This window comes from Erythrolamprus reginae, chromosome 1 (genome assembly GCF_031021105.1).
Source record: "Erythrolamprus reginae isolate rEryReg1 chromosome 1, rEryReg1.hap1, whole genome shotgun sequence".
Taxonomy (NCBI): Eukaryota; Metazoa; Chordata; class Lepidosauria; order Squamata; family Dipsadidae; genus Erythrolamprus; species Erythrolamprus reginae.
This window is the reverse complement of record NC_091950.1, coordinates 223,902,532-223,925,492: the sequence shown is the minus strand read 5'-3', so window position 1 is coordinate 223,925,492 and position 22,961 is coordinate 223,902,532. Positions and strand designations below refer to the sequence as shown.

Here is a 22,961-nt window from a genome sequence, read left to right as displayed (position 1 = left end):
TTCCTACCCCCTACCTCCCTCTCCCTTTTTTCTTATATTTATAAATAAAGTATATTTTTTTTAAAAAATCAAGAGCAAAATCAAGAGTGAATCACTGCAGTTGTTAAATTAGTTGGCCTAGAGGTGGAGCTCTTGCCTCATAACCAGGAGGTTGTGCCTTTGAACCTAGATAAGGCAGATTTAGGGTCTCCTGCTTAGGCAGGGGGTTGGACTAGATGACCTGCAAGGTGCCTTCAAACTCTTGTTAAAACAAGAAAAACTTTACAAAAACACATATTCTAATTAAAATTATATAAACTCAAACTATATATGGATGTTTATTTTAAAAAAACAATTAATATTTCCATATTTTTCACATGAATTTGGAAGACTATTTAGTAGTACCATTCATTTAGTAAAATTTATATGACCAAAATAAAGAACAAAACTAATTTTTTGAAAAATAAATCTAAAGAACAACTTTCTTTAAAAAAGGGATATTGTCACTTTTGTTAACAGTAGTACAGGTAATGTTAAAATAGCAAAATGTGCTTCAATAAATCTTATTGTGGGGCTCATATTTGCATCTAGTATCATGCAAATTTCTAAAGGATGGAATTTGCATTATGACATTGTGGGAAGAAAAATCCAGTCTGGTTCCAAGCCAGGAGAAAGACACTGGAAATAAAATGGAGTGTGGTTACATGAAAAGAAAATATCTGTTTATTTGGTTTCCAGAAACTTCAGTGACAGCAGACTGTTTCTGTGATGGCTGACAAAATGGTTGAGTGGATGGATTTTTGTAGGATTCTGAAGTTTGTGATTGAGATGGTCCAGGGAGTTGGGCAATGTTTTAAGTTTTGTGTGTTTCATTATTTCAATAAGTTAATTCTATTATTCCTAAAGGTCATGCCCTATCCTTAAAATTTGGGTGGAGAAATGTAAATTCTTAATCTCATGAGCTCCAGCTTTAGGTGGGAGCTGTGGCTGAAGGAGTTTTGTTTATGAATAGATTGGCCCAGTCTTTCTGAATGGATAGAACATCTGCATTCCTAAACTCTTCTTAGTTTGAAGCTGTTTTCCTATGACAGGAAAGACTGAGACTGCTTTCTGCCTTTATTGATTTGTCTCTATTTCTCCTTTGCAGAAATATAATATTCTAGCTCTTTTAATATCCCCCAAAATATTTAATTCTCTGGTGGGGGGACTTCTCACCACAAACATTTTGTCACTTCCCCATTGGTTTTTCTCACAGATATTTCACTACTACATTTCTGTCATTGCACAATTCCCTACTTGTCATTTTCCCCGAGTACTCCTTAAATATTTAGTCACCTATCTAACCAAGAGTTACCTTCACCACTTATCATAGTCTTTATTTCCTTCCAAATATATGTTCCAGCTGCCAAGATGGTATCTGATTTAACCAGTTATCTTAACCAGGGGTCTCGAACCTTGGCAACTTTGAGACTGGTGGACTTCAATTCCCAGAATTCTCAGCCAGCTTTGATGTGATGGCTGAAGAATTCTGGGAGTTGAAGTCCATAAGTCTTAAAGTTGCCAAGGTCTAGACTCTACGACTGAAAAGTGGAGGGAATATACCTGAGAGGATAATATTGTTAGTGTTACCAATTAAAACATATTGCTCAACCTTTATTTATTTTCTTCATATAGAAAAAAACGACGGAAGCAGTAATATTCTTTCGCCGCGACAAGGGATGAGACGCCACCTATCTTAGCTTTCATTAGGTATTTACGGAGAAGGGCGGCCTAGAAGTCCAAAATAAATAAATAAATAAATAAAATTATCTTTCAGTGATTTCTTTTCTTTTTTCTTTTATGTTCTGATTTATTATTTATGTTTCGGAGGTGAATTTTAAGTACGGCAAAGGAAATGACTAAATAAGTGTTAGGACCCGAATCAAATTCTACGAGGAAGGGCAATTGCAAAACGAACATCCCTCTTTCGCCGCGACCACAAAGGGAAATAGTTTGTGAAGAAGACAACAATTTCCCTCCCCCACCCTGCCGCCACCGCCGCTTCTATAGCAACCGCCCGGGCAGAAAAAAGAAGCAGGGGAGCCGAAGCGCGGCTTTGGTCTTGGCAACTAGTTGCTAAGGAGGCCACGCGGGGAGAACTCCGCTGTGCAACTGCAGGATAAGCAGCCTTCGGAGGTGGAATTGGGACGTGATTCATGTGGCCCCGAGGCTGAGGCAAGATCTCGCCTAGCGACACACGCGCCGCTGTCGTTAAGAGCCTCTACTACTGGGGCCCTGGATGCCCAATGCTGCAGCCAGAAGGCTCATTTCCTGGTTTCTTTCTTAGCTGGGAGCATTTTTCAACCAGTTTAAACAACGGATATATAGACAACTCTTCCTGACTCCTTTTCAACAGGCAACCGAAACGGAGCAGAAAGCTAAACGCAAGGAAAGGTGACAAAAGACAATGTCTCATAAGTAAGTAAAAAGCAAAATACTGTAGTACAATTTTGCAAAAAGCAATGACACATAAGTAAGTACAAAATAAAACAGTACATTTTTGTTGCATAGATAGTGCCGCTACAGGAGTGTCAACTTAGATCTGGTCTGGTCTCTGTTAGAGCTTTTACGAAGTTGATGTTAAAGATGAATGGATAGGAAACGATCACGGAAAATAGGAATAGGTGTGGCTTCACTTAATATCTAGATGTAAATACCTTTAATATTGTGTTGCTTGCCTATTTATGTCACTGTTATAACAATTTAATAACTAATTTGTTCCTGGCAAAAGTTTATTGCAAACAAACATGGTGGAATGAACTCTCATTTTCCATTTTTTTTTATCCCATTCCTCTCTTCCTGTCTGGCCTCATCTCACATTTCATTCATTCCTTAGATTGAAAAAGGTGTGTTTCAGATGGATACTCATCCTTGTTTTGAAAAAAAAAATACAGTTTTAGAAATTCAAAATATTCCAGCTGCATTACAGATTGGGATAATTTGGAGACAGTTTTTAATAATAGAAGGCTGTATTATATTTTTCTCTTCAATAAATAATGGTACAGTCTATGAAATCTAACTAGGCTCCTAGCCAGTATGGCTTATAACTCATATTTTATTGGAAATATATAAAAAAAATTAAAAGATTTTTACTCTCTATTTTAATGAGGCATGATCATGATCCTTTATGATCACAGTTCATATGGATCATAGTTCTCTACAGTATTATTTTCATAGGAACAAAACAATATAGAATGTGATTACAGTCTGCATGTATTGTGAATGTTTTTGTTTTATTTATCATTAGAGTTGGAAGGGACCTTGTAGGCCATCTAGTCCAACCCTCTGCTGGAGCAGGAGACCCTATGCTGCTCTGGACAAATGGCAGTCCAATCTCTTCCTGAATGTCCCTAGTGTTGAACTGTTTACAACCTCTGCAGACAAGCAATTCCACTGGTTGATCGCTCTCACCATCAGAAAGTTCCTCCTTATTTCTAGGTTGAATCTCTCCTGGGTCAGCTTCCAACCATTGGTGCCTGGAAAACAGTGTGAACCCCTCCTCTCTGTGACAGACCCTAGAGTATTTGTAGACTGCTATAATGTCCCCCCCCACCTCCTCTTTGCTAGACTATCCATGCCCAATTCCTGCAACCTTTCTTCATATGTTTTAGTTTCCAGTCTCCTTATCTTTTTAAAAAGTTTATTTATTAATTTTTACAAATTGAAAATTAATATAATCACAATAGTCTTTTACAGATCATAGCCCACTTCATTGTATTTCTTATTTACAAATCCATGTACAATGTATTCTATTTAAGAGGGTGAGATAGGTATGGTAAGAAAGATAGATAGGTAATATATATATATACATTTATAGATGTATGGAGATATCAATAGGCATAGAAGATAGGGGAAAAGGTACATATGTAAATAGTTTCCTCTACTTATCCATCTGTTTTTGTATTATGTGTCATTAGATATTGGGCTTGCATAGAATATTTTTTCGTCCAAATTCCTAGCAACATGCCTTCGGGGTGAATTCAATTTCCTTTGTAATTTCTGATAACCACCTATGTATTGTATTCCAAAAGCCTTTTGCTTTGGGGCAGAATCACCACAGATGAAAGAAAGTGCCAGTCTCTTTGTTGCATTTCCAACATTTGTGTTTAATTTTGGGTACATTTTAGCCAATCTGGAGGGGGGAATTTATTTTTATTTTATTTATTTATTTTATTTGTCAAACAATTATAGGGTGATAATTTGTACAAATTAAACATTAGATAAGTAATGATAAAAAGTAACAAAAGAAGACAATAGGACAGGGACGGTAGGCACAGTGGTGCGCTTATGCACGCCCCTTACAGACCTCTTAGAAAGGGGGAGAGGTCAATTGTAGATAGTCTAAGGTTAAAGGTTTTGGGGTTAGGAGTAGAAACCACAGAATCAGGTAGTGCATTCCAGACGTTGATTACTCTGTTGCTGAAGTCATATTTTTTGCAGTCAAGTTTGGAGCGGTTGACATTTAGTTTAAATCGATTCCGTGCTTGTGTGTTGTTGCAATTGAAGGTGAAGTAGTCGTTAACAGGTAGGACATTTTGGTATATGATTTTATGAACTATAATTAAGTCGGAATGGAGACGACGGAGTTGCAAGTTGTCTAAACCAAGAATTTCAAGTCTGACGGAGTAAGGTATTTTGTTGTGAAAAGAGGAATGAAGGACTCTTCTTGTGAAATATTTCGGGACTCTCTCAATTGTGTTGATGACAGATATGCAATGTGGGTCCCATACAGGTGAGCTGTATTCTAGGATTGGTCTGATAAATGTTTTGTAAGCTCTTGTTAGCAGTTCAAAATTACCAAAGAAGAAGCTGCGAAGGGTTAACAACTCTTAAAGCCTTTTTGGCAATGTTGTTGCAGTGGGCTTTAGGACTTAGGTCATTGGATATGAGTACTCCAAGGTCTTGAGGGTTATCAATAAGTTCAATTCCTCCAAGTTTATATTTAGTATTCTGATTCTTTTTACCAATGTGTAAGACAGAGCATTTAGCGGTGGAGATTTGAAGTTGCCAGGTTTTAGACCGTTCTGCTACGTGGTCAATGTCTTTTTGAAGGGTAGCAGCATTGTCGGTGGTATTAAATAGTTTGACATCATCTGCAAAGAGAACGCAATTGTTAGTGATGCAATCACAAAGATCGTTTATGTATAGTATGAATAGTGTGAGTCCTAAAACACTACCTTGAGGGATACCACTGTTAACAGGAGCAGGAAGAGAAGTGGCACTTCCTATTTTGACCACTTGTTGTCTGTTAGATAGGAATGCTGTTAATCAATTGTGTAGTAATCTGGAGATGCCGTGGGATTTGAGTTTCAGAAGAAGTTTGTCGTGGACAACTGAGTCAAAGGCTTTGCAAAAGTCAATATAGGTCGCATCAATTGGATTACCTTGGTCAAGTTGAGTGGTCCAAATGTTTTTACAGTGTAAGATTTGTAGATTACAGGATAATTTTTTTCTGAAACCAAATTGTTTATTGGAAAGTAGGTTATTAGCTTCAAGGTGGAGTGTAATGGATTGGTTTATGATTGATTCCATAACTTTGCAGGTGACACAACACGAGGTAGGTCTGTAAATTTCAACGTTGCTTAGATTTTCTTTGCTCAATTTTCTCAAGTTTTACAAATAGGCTAAAAGCTAATACAATTTTAAACTGTTCACAATTTTTCATACCTCATGAAAATTAGGCTGAAATATTTTTTAAAATTTCCATATCTTTTCCATGTCAATTTTCACATATAATCAATAACCTTTGTACATAATTAGTGCCTATTAATAAAGATATTTATTAATATCTTTATTAAAAAGATATCCCAAAAAGATAACATTAAAAAAACCCTTCCAGTGACGTATTCAAGGGGGAAAGAATAAACCCAATAATATTACCAAATATTGCTAAATTAGTCAAATTACAAACCTAATTAAAGAAAACTCCTTTATATAGACATTAAAAACAAATAAAAATAGTAAATATAAAGTAAAACAAATAAAAAATTATAAAGATTAAACATATAGATATACCAAAAAAAATTAAAAGTATAGAATAGAAAGTATGCAAAAAAGTTTACAGAGAATAAAAGGGAAAGTTAAAAGTTTAAAGTAATAACAGATAGGAATAAAAATCCTAGAAGAGAACAGTACAGAATGAAAAAAGAAAAAGAGAAAGGAGAAGAGAAAAAAGAAAAACTTTCTTCTCACTTATTTCCCCATATGTTTCCATATGGCACCCTCCACTAATATCCTCCAAAAAAGGAAAAAAGACCAGACAGAGGATCTCCTAATCTTTTCCCTTATCCACATAATAATAATAATTAATAATAATAATAATTTATTAGATTTGTATGCCGTCCCTCTCCGAAGACATCAGATACACTCATCATATCCTATTCACATCTTATTATTGTATGGTCAACCAAAACCTCATATTCCAGTTGTAGTTATATTAATGCAGTTCCACCAGTATAGTAATACTTTTTCTAATCGTCTGCTAATGTAAATACAGTAAAATCATCCTACCCTATTTTCTTAAAAAGAGAGCTGAGAAAAAACAAACAAACACCCCTTAATAACCCACTGGGATCAACTTCTATAATTAATGCTGCATATTCAGCTGAATCTTCATGCCCTAATCTAATTTTATCGCTGCATACCCAGCGGAATCCTCATGCTCTAGCCCAGTGATGGCGAACCTATGACATGCGTGTCAGCACTGGCACGCGTAGCCATTTTCAGTGACATGCGGCCGCCGGCATGCTGATGTAGCCGCTTTCAGAGAGTTACGTTTTATCCTCGGCTCCTACACGGCCAGGTGCAGTAGCCGAGGATAAAAAAATTGCTGTAGTGTAGACTGTAGAGAGAGTGACTCTGTGCCGGAGGTCTGTAGGCCAGAACAGCAGAGCTCCGGCACAGAGTGTCTAGGTCTGGGACTTCCGGTAGGCCGAACTTCTGGCTGGCGCAGCAGGGAGCAGTGGAACACCACGGGGGACGCATATCTGAGGCCCTGTGATCGCTGTCTGGAGGCCCTGTGATCGCTGTCTGGAGGTCCTGTGATCGCTGTCTGGAGGTCATTACTGAGATAAGTGAGGAGGAGGCTGGAAGAGGCCTGTGCTATGGGTGCCGTTTCCCGCCATTAATTTACATAAGGAACGCCATCTTGCAGCATAGTACAGACTCCATTTCACCACTATTACTGTTGCGCATCCTTATTAACCCCTATTTCTGCTTATTAACTGCCCTTTCCTAAAAGACAGTTAACCCCTAATTGCCTGCAGGGCTATCTATAAATCTTCTGTCACTGCCCCTCTGATGGAGAAGCCAAAAAATAAAAAAACAAGGTTAAGTAAAGGAAGTGGTAGTAGCAGTAGCCGACCCTTTCAAGAGACATGGACTGACATGTATGGCATTATAGAAAAAAATGGCAGATCATTTTGCGTTCTATGTAGTGAAACGGTAGTAAGCAGAACGTGGAATATAAATAGACATTTTGAAACTAATCATTCCCAGCTCTTGAAAAAAAGTGAGGATGAAAGGAAGGAATACATTTCCAGGCAGCTACACCTTCATAAGAGCCAATCTAATTCCATCCTTAAATTTGTAAAAAGCTCTACAAATTTAACATCTGCAAGTCTGAGCATTGCTCACTCCATAGCTCAGCATGGAAAAGCACTCAGTGAGGGAGAATTTATTAAAGAAATTCTCTTAAGATGTGCACCAGTTCTATTTCACGATATGCAGAATAAAGATGCAATTACCACTCAGTAGAAATATCATAAAAGACCGAATAATGGGACTGAACACAAATGTACAACATCAATACTTTCTTATTGTATGTCTTTTAAAAATATGTATGTATTTTATCTTTATCATATCATATGAATGCATGCCAGTCGAGCATAAGATCATGACCTTCCAAATTTAATGTTCTTTTGTCTTCTAACGCTATCCAATCTCTAATCCATATTAAGGCAGCTGCCTGATAATATAACTTCCAATTTGGTAGCATAAATCCTCCTCTTTCCTTGATATCTTCTAAAATGTTTATCTTTATTCTTGCTTTTTTCCCTTGCCATAGAAGTTTCTGACTATTGTTGTTAAATTTTTGAAAAATTTCCCCCCTGGGTTTATTGGTATAACCTGAAATAAAAATAAAATCTTGGTTAAAACATTCATCTTGATTGTAGCAATTCTCCCCATAAAAGATATTTTTAAATTGTTCCATATTTCTAGGTCTTTTTTAATTTCTTCAATTAGTTTCATGTAATTATCATTTTTTAAGTATATAGTTTTTGATGTTATCCATATTCCCAAATACTTAACTTTCTTAACTATTTTCATACCTGTAATACTTTCTAGTTTTCTTTCTTGAGATTCTGTCATATTTTTAACTATAAATTGTGTTTTGCTCCTATTTATTTTTAACCCTGCGACTTTACCATATTGTTCTATCCTTTGTATCAGAGGTCTTCAAACATGGCAACTTTAAGACTTGTGGACTTCAACTCCCAGAATTCTCCAGCCAACTATGCTGGCTGGAGAATGCTGGGAGTTGAAGTCAACAAGTCTTAAAGTTGACAAGTTTGAAGACCCCTGGTTTGTATCAACGTTGGAACTGCTGTAATCGGACCCTCCGTGATAAAAGTCAGGTCATCTGCAAAGGCTTGAACTTTATATATTTCTTTTCCAATAGTCAGGTCCCTTATTTTTTGGTCTGCTCTTATTTTTATCAATAAAATTTCCAATAATAAAATAAACAATAAAGGTGAAATCGGACAACCTTGTTGAACTCCTTTAAATATTTCAATTTTTTCTAATTGTTAGTTATTTAATATAATTTTTGTTGTTTGTTTTGAATATATTGCGTCAATCAAATTTACAAATTTTGAAGTTTGTGCCAAATTACTTTAACTTGTCTGCAGGTCCACTATATATGAAAATATGAAAAAGAAAAAACCAAATACTACCAAATATGGGAAGATTTTTACACCTGGTTAAATAAAAGAACATCTCTTTATAGTGCTGCAAGATAAAGAAATAACTCAAAGAACAATCTTCTTAAACAATCAATACAATTTTTGTTTTGTTTATTTGATAAGAATCTACAACATAAGAACTTAACTATAACAATATACAACTCAAACCACTGGTCTCAACACTGCCAAGAATTAAAAAAAGAGAGGACGCTGTCAACAGTCCCTACTACAGGAGGAGAGAAGAAACATATCTCTTGCTTGTTTTTTCATATTTTATGTAAATGTACTGTTTGTCGTTATTGTCTCATTATATATATGTAAATAAAAATTATTTTCTTAAAAAACCCCCACAAATTTACAAATTTTGTGCCAAATCTCATTTTATTTAATTGCATTTTTATAAAAATCCAATTTACATTGTCAAAAGCTTTTTTGGCATCGAGGAACATTAATGATACTGGTTTTCCAAAATGTTGTTCATAATATTCTAATGTTATTTTTAATTTGTCTGCCTGGTAAGAACCCGTTTTGATCTTGATGCATTTTCTCATTCAAAACCTTTTTAAGTCTAGCTGCATAAATAGAAGTAAATATTTTATAATCTACATTTAATAATGATATAGGTCTATAATTTTTTATCTTTTCTTTATCGGTTCCAGATTTATGGATCAAAGTTAAGGATTCTGACCAGGATTTAGGAATTTTACCATCCATTCTACTTTCATTGAAAATTTCCAACATATTATTCATTATTACTTCACTGTCTATTTTATACCATTCTGCCAGTATAACATCAGGCCCAGTTGCTTTATTATTTTTTTGCTTTTTAATAGTTGTTTGTAGTTCTTTGATTGTTATTGGACTATCAAAACTTTCATGTTGTTCTTCCGTTAATTTTGGCAAATCTGAAGATTCTAAATAATTAAAGATCTCATCCTTTTTAATGTCCTCTTTCTTATATAATTCTTTGTAAAAATCTTGCATTATTTTTGCTTTCTCATCTATGTTATATTTTATCATTCCATTTTCATTTACTAACTCTTTAATTATTTTTGATTGTCTATGCTTTCTCAGTTTATATGCAAGCCATCTTCCTGGCTTATTGGCATGTTCAAAATAGTGTTGTTTAGCTCTTTTAATCTTTTCCGCTATTTGATTTTGCTCAATAAGTTTAATTTTATGCCTAACTAGTTCCACCTTTCCCTTAATCTCCTTATTTTTAACATTATGTTGCGATATAACCTCTAGTTGATTTAATTCTGTGATTAATTGTTCATATTGTATCTTTTTTTCTTTATTTCTCTTCGCCGTATAGGAAGTTGTTGATCCTCTAATACAGTGTTTCCCAACCGTTTTTGAGCCGCGGCACATTATTCACATTTACAAAATCTTGGGGAACATTGAGCGGTTGGGGGGGTAAAAAACGTTTGGACAAAAAAACCTTCTCTTCCTCCCTTTCGCCCTATTTCTCTCTCCCTCCCTCTTTCTTTCTGCCTTCCTTCCTCTCTTTTTTGCTCTTTCTCCCTCCTTCCCTCCCTCTATGTCTTTCCCTCTCCTTCCTTCCCCCTCTTTCTCTGTCTTGCTTTCTCTCTCTCTCTTGCATTCTTTCTCTCTCTCTTTCTCTGTCACTCTTGCTATCTCTCTTTTATTCTCTCACACACTTTCTCTTTTTCTCTCCCTTGCTTTTTCTTTCTTTCTCTCTTGCTTTCCTTCTCTCTTTCTCTTTCTCTCTTGCTTTCCTTCTCTCTTTCTCTTTCTCTCTTTCTTTCTCTCTCTTTCTCTCTCTCTTGCTTTCCTTCTCTCTTTCTCTCTTGCTTTCTCTCTCTTGCTTTCTATCTCTTGCTTTCCTTCTCTCTCTCTCTTGCTTTCTTTCTTTCTGTCTTGCGTTCTCTCTCTCACTTGCTTTCCTTCTCTCTTTCTTTCTCTCTCTCTCTATTTCTTGCTTTCTTTCTCTCTCTTCCTCTCTCTCTTTCTCTCTCGTACACCACATCAGCAACAGAGAAAGAGAGAGAGCGGAGAGAGAGTGGAGGGCGGCTTGCCGATCCACGGCCCCCTGGATCAGCGGTCTCTGCATGGCCCCAGCATGGACTCCGCCACCGCCTTCGCCTCCGCCCCCGTCTGGCTCTGCAACTAAGAGGCAGCAGCCACACCCACCCCTTCGCCCTCCCAGGCGTTGACGACACCTCCCAGTAGTGCGCCCGACTTCTACCTGCAGGAACGGGTGGTGGGGCGCCACGAAGGGCGGCCCTTGAAGGCCGCCACGGTGCCATTGTTGTCACAGCGTAAAGCCACGCAGTCCCGGATCGCTCGTTTCTCTGGCCAGCAAGCCGGCTGCCTAGGAAAGCGGCACGTTTTTTAAACGTGCGCTTTTCAAATGCAGCACTTTCCTGGGCAGCCGGCTTTGCTGGCCGGAGAAGGGAGCGATTTGGGACTGCGTGGCTTTGCACCACTTCAAAAGTTTCTGCGGGGAGGGGTCTTAATGGCTGTGCGGGCACATGTCCACGCAGCTTAGAGGCAACAGTGGCCGGCGCCCTCCCACCAGGCCCCAAAAGCTCACTTGCCATCACTGCCAAGGAAGCTCCAGCCAGGCCGGGCTCGCGGCACACCTGACCATGTCCCGCGGCACACTAGTGTTCCGCGGCACACTGGTTGAAAAACACTGCTCTAATATACGCCTTGGCCATGTCCCATAGATTTTGCAGAGAAGTTTCTGAATTTTTATTAATTTCAAAAAAAATCTTTAATTCTTTTTCTATCCATTCCTTAAACTGTTGATCTCTTATAATATTTCTATTCATCTGCCAATTCAAATATTCCTTATTACTTTTCAAATATACCACTAAAGCCCATGTATTAGTGTCTATCTCAATCTCTTTCATTTGTTCTGAGGTTATTTTTGAAGCCTAAACCATGTCTATTCTTGTCCAAACTTTATGGGGATTTGAATAAAAAGTATACTGCCTAGTTAAAGGATGTCTTTCTCTCCAAATGTCATTTAACCATAACTCAGATTTCATTTTTTGAAAAGTAGTTGGTAATATATTTTTCTTTTTCTTATGTTTTCCCCCTTGAATGATCTAATAATCTATTTGAAATTGCATTCACTGATTATAATCATGTTTTCAATGTTTAGTTCATTTATTTTTTGATGCAATTGCTTATAAAATGTCATTTGATTTTCATTAGGAGCATAGAGACGATGACAAGTGGTTTCGGCTCTATATTTATCTGTACAATTAATATTCTACCTTCTTGGTCAGCATACAATTGTTTGGAGTTTATGGAGTTTTCAATATATACAGCTATCCATCTTTTTCTTTGGTTTGCCAAGGCAGCATACATATTTCCAATTTTTGAATTCAATAATAATTTCCGATTTGTCTTTTTAATATGAACTTCTTGTAATATTACTATCTGTGCTTTTTGTTTTTTAAGTTTAGTAAAGATTTGTTTCCTTTTTCTCGGTTCATTTAAGCCATTTACATTCACAGAAAAGATTTTCAAGTCTTTCGACATAATTATTTGTAGTATTTCTTGGTGTCTTTAGATTCGTGCTGTGGTTGTTTTCTTCTTGCACCTGATTCCTCCTCTCTCCCCTGAGCAATGTCACCTGACTCATCTTCTTTTCTTTCTGGCAATTCTTTCGTTTGTTGTTCAAATTTGCGTATTCCACTGGTTTCATAAAAATGTCTTGCATCTTCAAGGTTTTCTATTTTAACTCTTTGTGATTGCCCATATAGTGAGAGTCCTTCTGGAATAAGCCAACGAAAGGTTATATTTTCTTTGATTAGAATGTTGGTTAAAAAATAATAATCCCTTCTGCTTTCTCTTACTCTTCTTGGAACTTGTTTCAGTATTGTAATTTCTTTTCCTTTGTCTTGTAGTTTTTCATTTCTTGTCCATTTCAAAATATCATCTCTTATAGTTCTCCTAACAAATTTGATATGGACTTCTCTTGGTAGATTATGTCTGCTTACATAGCTAGTTTGTACTCTGAAGACTTCGTCAATTTCTTTTATTAGTTCCATAGGATCCACTTGAAGGATTCCTCCAATTATTTCTGCCATTTTTGCTTGCATATCTTCATCTTTTTCTTCTGTTATGTTCTGGAATCTTAAGCCGTAGGATGCTCGTTGTATTTCAAGATGTGTAATTGATTCGTCATATCTTTTATTCAAGGAGTCAGATCTATCTTCAAAGTAATCCATTCTTTGTTCTACTTTTTCAGTTTTTTCTTCTACTGCCTTTATTCTTTGTTCACTTTCTTTCAAAGTCTGTTGTATTTCTTTCATCTTCTCCTTCATCTCTCCTGCATCTGCTTTCAGTTCTCCTATTTCAGCCTTTAAACCTCCACGTTGTTGATCTTGGGATTAAACCTCCACGTTGTTCATCTTGGGATTTTAGCATAAAATATTTCATTGCATTCAGTGTCTCCTGTATTGTTTGAAGGGTGGGTTGCGATTGCAGTTTCTCTTTTTCTTTGGCTAGCATAGTTACAGAGGTGCTTTGATGTACAGGAGATGGCTGAGGTGATACTTGGGGTGATGTAGCAGAGGTTAAAGTTTGTTTTTTAATAGTCTTTGTATATGTGGATGTGCTCGACATCCTAATTTGTTCTTGGATAGTACTTTTCTGTGGTCTTTTCTAATACCTTTCTGATAATTAAATTTATATTAATTTATACTTTATATATATGTATTTTTTTTAAAGAGAAAACTCCAATAAACTTCAATCCAATCAAACTTTGCTACTTATATTTACTGCTTATATTTGATATAAAAAAATACCCAAATTTCTAAATACCACAGAAACAATACCACAATATATCAAGAATAATAATAAAAAAATCTAAAAGTATATTTATTTATTTATTTATTTATTTATTTATTTATTAGTTGGACTTGTATGCCGCCCCTCTCCGAAGACTCGGGGCGGCTCACAACAAGTAAAACAGTCACAACAATCCAATTAATTAAAATATTTAACGATTTAAGAAAACCCCATGTAATAGCAAACACACACACAAACATACCATATATAAATTTAACGTGCCCAGGGGAGATGTTTAGTTTCCCCATGCCTGACGGCAAAGGTGGGTTTTAAGGAGTTTTCGGAAGGCAGGAAGAGTAGGGGCAGTTCTAATCTCCGGGGGGAATTGGTTCCAGAGAGCCGGTGCCGCCACAGAGAAGGCTCTTCCCCTGGGACCCGCCAACCGGCATTGTTTAGTTGACGGGACCCGGAGAAGGCCCACTCTGTGGGACCTAATCGGTCGCTGGGATTCGTGCGGCAGGAGGCGGTCTCGGAGATATTCTGGTCCGATGCCATGAAGGGCTTTAAAGGTCATAACCAACACTTGTGACCGGAAATTGATCGGCAGCCAATGCAGCCAATGCAGACTGCGGAGTGATGGTGAAACATGGGCATACCTAGGTAAGCCCATGACTGCTCTCGCAGCCGCATTCTGCACGATCTGAAGTTTCCGAACACTTTTCAAAGGTAGCCCCATGTAGAGAGCATTACAGTAGTCGAACCTCGAGGTGATGAGGGCATGAGTGACTGTGAGCAATGAGTCCCGGTCCAGATAGGGCCGCAACTGGTGCACCAGGCGAACCTGGGCAAACGTCCCCCTCGCCACAGCTGAGAGATGGTTTTCTAATGTGAGCTGTGGATCGAGGAGGACGCCCAAGTTGCGGACCCTCTCTGAGGGAGTCAATAATTCCCCCCCCAGGGTGATGGACGGACAGATGGAATTGTCCTTGGGAGGCAGAACCCACAGCCACTCCGTCTTATCCGGGTTGAGTTTGAGTCTGTTGACACCCATCCAGGCCCCAACAGCCTCCAGGCACCGGCACATCACTTCCACCGCTTCGTTGACTGGGCATGGGGTGGAGATGTAAAGCTGGGTATCATCAGCATATTGATGATACCTCACCCCATGTCCTTGGATGATCTCACCCAGCGGTTTCATGTAGATGTTAAATAGCAAGGGGGAGAGGACCGACCCCTGAGGCACCCCACAAGGGAGAGACCTCGGAGCCGACCTCTGACCCCCCACTAACACCGACTGCGACCGGTCAGAGAGGTAGGAGGAGAACCACTGGAGAACAGTGCCTCCCACCCACAACCCCTCCAACCGGTGCAGAAGGATACCATGGTCGATGGTATCAAAAGCCGCTGAGAGATCGAGGAGCACCAGGACAGAGGATAAACCCCTGTCCCGGGCCCGCCAGAGGTCATCCATCAACGCGACCAAAGCGGTTTCCGTGCTGCAACCGGGCCTGAAACCTGACTGTCGGGGACCTAGATAATCGGCTTCTTCCAAGGACCGCTGGAGCTGGAGTGCCACCACCTTCTCGACAACCTTCCCCATAAAGGGAAGGTTGGAGACTGGACGATAGTTATTAAGTACGGCTGGGTCCAGGGAGGGCCTCTTGAGGTGAAGTGTCTTTGTATAGCTTCAATAAGTCTTAGATCTTAAAAGGACTTTAAAAGGTCTTAAAAAGCTGCTGTTTTTCCCCAGCCGGTCCACAAGGGGGTGTGGATCTTCAATAAAGTGCATAGAGGTCAGGAGGGGGGGAGGGGAACAGACAATGATAGTCATTTGCAAGTTCATATTAGCAATGTCCCAATTCCCAAGCAACCAGTTCCATCTTTCTCATTTCTCTTTCGTGATTTTATCGTCCAGCAGGTCCAACCGTCCATGCAGTCCTCCCATCCCACCCAACCCTCCCCTGGCACCAGCCGCTCTCACCCGCTGGTGCCATACAGGAAGGGGGGGATGGGGGGGAGTTATTATCCCAAATATACCCCGCTTGCAATTATCCTACACAGGCAACAGGTCGCTCCCATCGTTCTTTCATCACCTCCTTTCCTCCTTTCTCCTCCGGTGTTTCTCAAGTCTTGCGCAGGCACCTCCGCCATCTTCCGCGTCTCAGTCAATCACCCTTCGACGCCGTGATTTTTTCGGTGCCCACAACACCCCCCCCGGCCCCCACCGTCTCGGCACCATTCGATCCCATCTGTCGGGCCGGGTCGGGGGGCTCAGCCCGGCAGTCGCTCTGCCCCTTCTCGGCCGCCTCTCCTCCCTCCGGTGTTAAAGACTCCGCGCCAGGCACTGCCGCCATCCTCCGCGTCCCAGCTGGTTCCGCGTCCCAGCTGATCGCGCAACAGTCATCCGCGCGCCTCCGGCCTCAGTCTCAGAGCTCGGGGCTCCGCAGCTGGAGACACGGCACAGCAGCGACAGCAGACAACCTTCCATCCTGGGCCAGCATTTCCGATGACAAACCGTTGTTCAAGGGAGCGGCGGACCCACCATCTCCCCACCGCTCGAACCGGAACCGGAACCGCTCGAACCGGAACCGGAAAAATAAAAAATTTATTTAAAAAAAAAAAAGTTTTTATTGTATTACAAAAATAAAAAAGGAAGAACAAATACATCTTAATGTGCATCGTTATATCGACATATACTATTAGCTATACAATCATTGTGCTTATTTCATATAATTGTTCTGTAGAGATAATCTATATCATTTCAACATAGCAAACTTAATATATCAATACCTAAAAGTAAATTCTAAACCTTCTGTCTAAATGTTTTTTACATTCTGTCCCTTCCTTCACCCATGCCCCCCCCAGAACTGTTTCTTGACAGTTCTAAATTCCTATAATTCACGATGTGCAGTGTATGGTGGCTGCAGTTTTTCCATATTTTTTCTGATATACACTTTATTTAAGGTCAGTTTGGATTGAAGATGATGTCCAGTCAGTTAAAGGTTTTCAGAATTTGTGTTTGGTCACTATCAATATTTTTTCTATGTATCAGTCTGTTTTAGTTTAAATTTTGTCTTTTTTCTTTTTGTTACCCATTCGTAAAATTTTCCCCAAATTTCATAATATCTTGAGTCCTCTTTGTTTTTGAGTTTTTGGGTGAGTCTGTCCATTTCTGCACAGTCGTATATTTTCTTAATAATTTCTCTTTAAGATAGTGTATCCTCTTTTTTCCAATTCTGTGCAGTTGTAATTCTTGTGGCTGTGATTATGTGGTGAATCAAATAGAAATCATCTTTTTTACATTTTTGATCTATTATGCCCAAAAGAAACGTCTCTGGTTTTAATTTTAGTGTGATTGTCGTAATATCCCGAATCCATGCTTGAATTTTTTTCCAGATCTTTTTTATATGTGGACATGTCCAACATAGGTGGAAAAAAGATCCACTTTTGTTATTGCACCTCCAGCAATTTGGCTTCAGATTAGGGTAAATTTTAGCTAATCTGGCTGGGGCTAGGTGCCATCTGTAAAACATTTTTTGTAAATTTTCCTTATATGGTACTGATTTTGTTAATTTAAGATTTTTCCACATTTTATTTATTTTATTTATTAATTTTATTATTTAGATTTGTATGCCGCCCCTCTCCGCAGACTCGGGGCGGCTCCCATTTGCTCCCATTGGTCTAGATAAATATTGTATCCTATATTTTGGGCCCAACTAATCATGTTTTCTTTTACTATCTCGGTTTCCATTTTATATCCCATTATGTAATTATACATTCTAGTTATAAATTTTTTTTCATGTACTAATAGTAATTTATCAATTAAATTGTCTTTTTCCTGAATTCCCTCTTTCTTTTTGTCTTTGTTCCATTTTGTCCGGATTTGAGAGTAAGGCCACCAGTCAATATTAATATTTTGATTTTCTAATTGCTGTTTTGATGTTTCCCTTCTCATCAAGTATGTGGTTATAGGTCAGCAATTTTTGAATTTGAAAGACATTAGGGTGAGTAAGAGCTTCCACGCTAGAGTACCACCTTGGAATTTTAAGGTAGTGCTCTTTTTTAATCTTCAACCAAATATTCATTAAGGCAGTGATTTTCAACCTTTTTTGAGCCGCGGCACATTTTTTACATTTACAAAATCCTGGGGCACACCACCAACCAAACTGACACAAATTAAATAAATAAATAAATAAATAAATACATACATACATACATACATACATACATACATACATACATAACCCCCTCGTATATACAATCCCATGTAACATCCCCTTATAAATACAGTCAATCATCAATCATCCCTACTCAAATTTATATCTCATTTCTGGGTACTTCTCCTGTCTTTCCCCCTTTTCTCTCTCATGTTTGTCATTTCTCTCTCTTCCTCCCTTTTTCCCTCATTCCTTTTCCCTCTCACTTCTCCTCTTTTTCTATCCCTGTCTCTCTCCCCCCCTTATGTGTGTGTGTGTATACACACTGGAACCATTTCCAAAACCAGTTGAGGGCTGGGGTTTTTTCTCTTTTATTCTTTTCAAAAAGAGGTGTGGGCTGGGGGGCATTTCTTATTATTTGGGTGCTTTTTACCATATGCTTCAAGAATCACCCCTCTCTCTCTCTTTTGTTTCTCTCTCCTCTCATTCTCTGCCTCAATCATTTCTCCTTTTTTCTCCCCTTTTTGTTCTCATTTCTCTCTCTCCTTTCCTCTCCCTATCTGTCTCTCTTGCTTTCTCTCTCTCTTGCTATCTCTTTTTCTCTTATTTTCTCTCTCTCTTCTCTCTTATTTTCTTTCTCTCTCTCTTGTTCTTTCTCTCTCTCTTTCTCTCTCCCTCCCTCTTTCTCTCTTTTTCTCACTTTCTCTCTTGTTTTCTCTCTCTCTCTTGCTTTCTCTCTCTCTCTTGTTTTCTTTCTCACACTCTTTCTCTTGTTCTCTCTCTTGCTATTTCTTTCTCTCCCCCTTTCTCTCTCTCTTTCTCACTTTCTCTCTATCTTGCTGTCTGTTGCTGTCACTCACTCGTTCTCTCGCCGTTCTTCTCAGCGGAGGCCAGCGAAGGTGATATTCAATGTCGGGAGCGCGCGGGCGGTTGCGCGTGCTCCCTACCCCCCCTGCTAGCCGCTTGGAATATTCAAAATAAGAAAAGCATTCACCGGCGAAGGTTTTTCTTATTTTGAATATTCCGAGCGGCTAGCAGGGGGGTAGGGAGCGCGCGCAACCGCCCGCGCGCTCCCGACATTGAATATTACCTTCGCTGGCCTCCGCTGAGAACGGAGAGAGAACGAGAGTTGGGCCATTTTTTGTCTCCTGCGTTCCGGGTGCGGGAGGAGCCACGCCGAAAGGCAGGAGACAGCGGAGGAGGAGAGGGGGCGGGCGGGGGGCAGCGCCGAAAGGCCGAGGGGGCCGGAGGCACCGTGGGGAGGCAGGGGCGGCCGCGGCTCCCTTCCCTTCTGCTGTCGGCGCCTCCCCGCCCCCCCCCCGCGGGCTGGCAAGGAGATGAGGAGCGCACTTTCGGGGAAGCGACAGTGCTTTGGGGAAGCGACGAGAAGCCATGGGCGCGAGGGGGCCGACTTTCAAAGCAACCTTTGCCGGCCTCCCGTGGGAGGGTGCCAATAGCGGCGGCGGCGGCGGGGGGGCAATAGCGGCGGGGGCGAACCGCCTCGCGGCACACCTGACCATGTCTCGCGGCACACTAGTGTGCCACGGCACACCGGTTGAAAAACACTGCATTAAGGAACCTCTAATCATATGGTTTTTAAAGTATATTGGAATCTTATCTTTTTCGTTCCAGAGGAAGCCGTGCCATCCCTGTAAAATATCGTGCCCTTCTAATGCCAGTAATCTTTGATTTTGAAGATTTATCCAATCTTTTAGCCAGAGCAGAACCGCTGATTGGTAATAGCTTTCAAAATTTGGTAGGCCAAATCCCCTTGTGTAACTTTGTCTTGTAAGAATTTGAATCTTACCCTTGGTTTTTTCCCTTCCCAGATGAATTTGGAAATGGTTGTGTTTAATTTTGTAAAGAAATTTTTATTCAGTTTTACTGGGATGGTCTGAAATAGATATAAAAATTTAGGTAAAATGGACATTTTAATTGTACCGATCCTCCCTGTCAATGAAATATGAAGTTTGTTCCATCTAATTAATTGTTGCTCCGTTTTTTTAATGAGTGTGTCATAGTTATCTTTTTGAATCGTACTGCATCTTTTAGTTAATGTTATACCCAAATATTTTACTTTTTTAACAATTTGAATTCCTAAATTTCTTTCTAATTCCTGCTCTTGTTTAAGGTCCATATTTTTGGTTATAATTTTAGTTTTTTGTTTGTTAATTTTTAAAGCTGCTACCTCTCCATATTGTTTTAGTTCTTTCATTAAGTACTCACCGGCTTCTATAGGGTCATCCAAAATAAATACCAAATCGTCCGCATAGGCCTGTACTTTAAATTCCTGTTTCCTGACCTTCAGGCCTGTAATCCTTACATTAGTTCTTACTTGGTTAAGCAATGTTTCCACCGCTAAAATGTATAAAAGCGGGGATAGCGGACATCCTTGATGAACTCCTTTTAAAATTTGGAATGAATTTGTTAATTCACCGTTAATTATAATTTTGGCTGACTGAGTATGGTACATAGTTTGTATCATTTTTATAATTTTTGAGCCAAATTCCATTTTTTTAATTAGTTCCAGAATAAATTCCCATCTCAGGTTGTCGAAAGCTTTTTGGGCATCTAGAAATATTAATGCTAATTGTCTTTCCAAATGTGCCTCGTAATATTCTAAAATATTCAATATCGTTCTTGTGTTACTTCGTATGTATCTTCCTGGCAGGAATTCGTTTTGATCATCATTTATTCTTTTATTCAAGATTGGTTTGAGTCTCTCTGCCATGATTGACATAAAAATTTTGTAGTCAACATTAAGAAGCGATATTGGTCTATAGTTTTGTATATATTTTTTTTTAGCAGGGTCTTTCGGAATTATACTTACTAGGGCCTGTGACCAAGTTGCAGGTAGTACTCTTTTTTCTAAGACTTCATTAAATATAGTTAGTAAAATTTCTCCTAATAATTCCTTTAATTCTTTATAGAATTTGGCCAGTATCCCATCTGGGCCTGGTGTTTTATTATTTTTTTGTTTGGATATCGCGTTTTCGACTTCTGTTAGGGTTATTTCATTGTTTAATATAGCTTTGTCTAATTCTGATATTTTTTCTACGTTTGCATCTTCTAGATATTTATTTAATTGATCTTTTTTTGTTTCTTCCCTTTGATATAAATCAGCATAATATTCGACCGCTATATTCTTTTTTCCCCCATTGTGTATTGAATTTCTCCATTTTTATCCTCTAAGACTTGTATGTGTCGTTCTTCTTCCTCTTTTTTTAATATGCTAACCATCTACCTATTTTATTCGCATTTTCAAATTGGTATTGTTTAGTCTTTAATTTTGCGACGGTTTTGTCTTGTATTATTAAGTTAATATTATGTTTTATTCTATCCCTTTCTTCCCTTATTTTTTCATTTTGAAGATCTTTTTGAATTTCTGTTTCTAAATGTTTTAATTTATTCTTATATTCATTTAGTTTTTTGTCTTTGGATTTCTTAATTTTCGCTAAATAAGCTATTGTTAACCCTCTCGTAAATGCTTTTATTGTGTCCCAAATATTCTGAATGGTGGTATCAGTGTTCCAATTATCTTTAAGAAATAATTTAAGTTCTTGTTTAATATGATTAATGTAGTTCTGATCTTGAAATAAGGTTTGATTATAGACCAGCGGTGATGTCCTATAGTCGGCATTTTAATTTTTATCAATATTGGATGGTGGTCTGCCCACAGATTCGGGCCTATTTCAATCTCGTGGATTAGTTTTCCAATTTCTTTATCTGCCCAAATCATGTCTATCCTAGACCAAGATTTCTGGGGAGGTGAGTAGAAAGTATATTCCAGGTTCCGTGGGTGTCTCTCTCTCCAAATATCTGCCAATCTGTGCTCTCTCACCATCTCATGAAATTCTGGTAGAAATTCTGGTGGTAATGTTTTTCTATCTTTCGATTTTTTCCTCATAGTTTTGTAATCTTTTTTAATGTCAAACACCACATTATAATCCCCAATAATACAAATATTCCCCTTTTCTATCTGTCCTACATGTTCTGCTAATTTTTTATAAAATTGTTTCTGTTTTGAATTTGTGGCATAAATTGCTATTATCACTATTTCTTTATTTCCTATTTTAATTCTTACACTTAATATTCTTCTTTCTTTGTCTGAATAATTTTTTTCTGGTTGTAGTGTATCCCTAATATATAGAGCTATCCCTCTCTTTTTTGAATCAGTTAATGCTGTAAATAATTTACCTAATTTTTTATTTTCTAACAATTTGCGGTCCTGGTTTCTTATATGGACTTCTTGTAGGCATAATATATCTGAATTTTGTTTTATTAATTTAATCATTGTCTGTTTCCTTTTAATAGGTGAATTCAATTCGTTGATATTTATTGAAATTAGATCAAGTGTTTTTGTCATGTTTTTCTTCTTTCCTTTTTTCAATTTCTTTCCTTCCCTCTACTGACGCTTTGTTGTAACTCTGTCTTCCTTTTGTTGTTCTCCTTTGTCCTGTTCCTCCTCTCTTCTCTCCTCCCCCAATCCTTCCTCTCGTAGTCGATCTTCTATACCTTGGTGGTTATCTTCTTTTTCTAGATGTTTTTTGATAAAATAATCCGCTTTTCCAAACGAGTCAATTTTGATTTTCCTGCCGTTCCATGTTATCAGAAGTCCATCTGGAATTAACCATCGAAATGGTATTTCCCTTCTCATTAACTTGGCCGTAAAATAATGATATTCTCTCCTTTTCTCCCTTATTCTTTTGGGTATCTGTTTAAGGACTGTTATTTCTTTTTCTTGATAGATATTTTTTTCATTTCTTGTTGCTTTATATATTTTATCTCTTATAGATTTTTTAGTGAATCTTACACGAACTTCTCTCGGTAGTCTGTGGTTCTTGGCATAATTTGTCTGAATTCTATATATTTCATCGATGTGATTTTTCACCTCCTCAAGATCAATTTGTGTATTTTCACTAATTAGCTGTGCTAATTTGTTGAATAAGTCTTCATCTGCATTTTCAGAGATGTTTTGGAAGCGGAGGAAATATGCCGATTTCTCCATTTCCAATGTTGCGATCGAGGCCTCGAGAGCTTTATTGGCCGCTAT

General features: G+C 38.3%; 1 protein-coding gene across 5 annotated transcripts in view; it reads left to right on the top strand.

Annotated features, from left to right (window-relative positions):
• Positions 1-2,036: 2,036 nt before the first annotated feature.
• The window catches only part of IQCA1 (IQ motif containing with AAA domain 1), a 464,058-nt gene continuing 443,133 nt past the window's right edge, over positions 2,037-22,961 (top strand). For 3 of the 5 annotated variants that reach the window (XR_011557328.1, XM_070732271.1, XM_070732269.1), the window contains exon 1: positions 2,125-2,436. Coding sequence is in view for 4 of the 5 variants with exons in the window: in XM_070732271.1 (XP_070588372.1) it covers positions 2,426-2,436 (11 nt within the window). In the remaining variant the exon portion in view is untranslated. Of the gene's footprint in view, positions 2,437-22,961 lie in introns of all 5 variants that reach the window. The other 2 variants (XM_070732268.1, XM_070732270.1) reach the window with 2 other exon arrangements.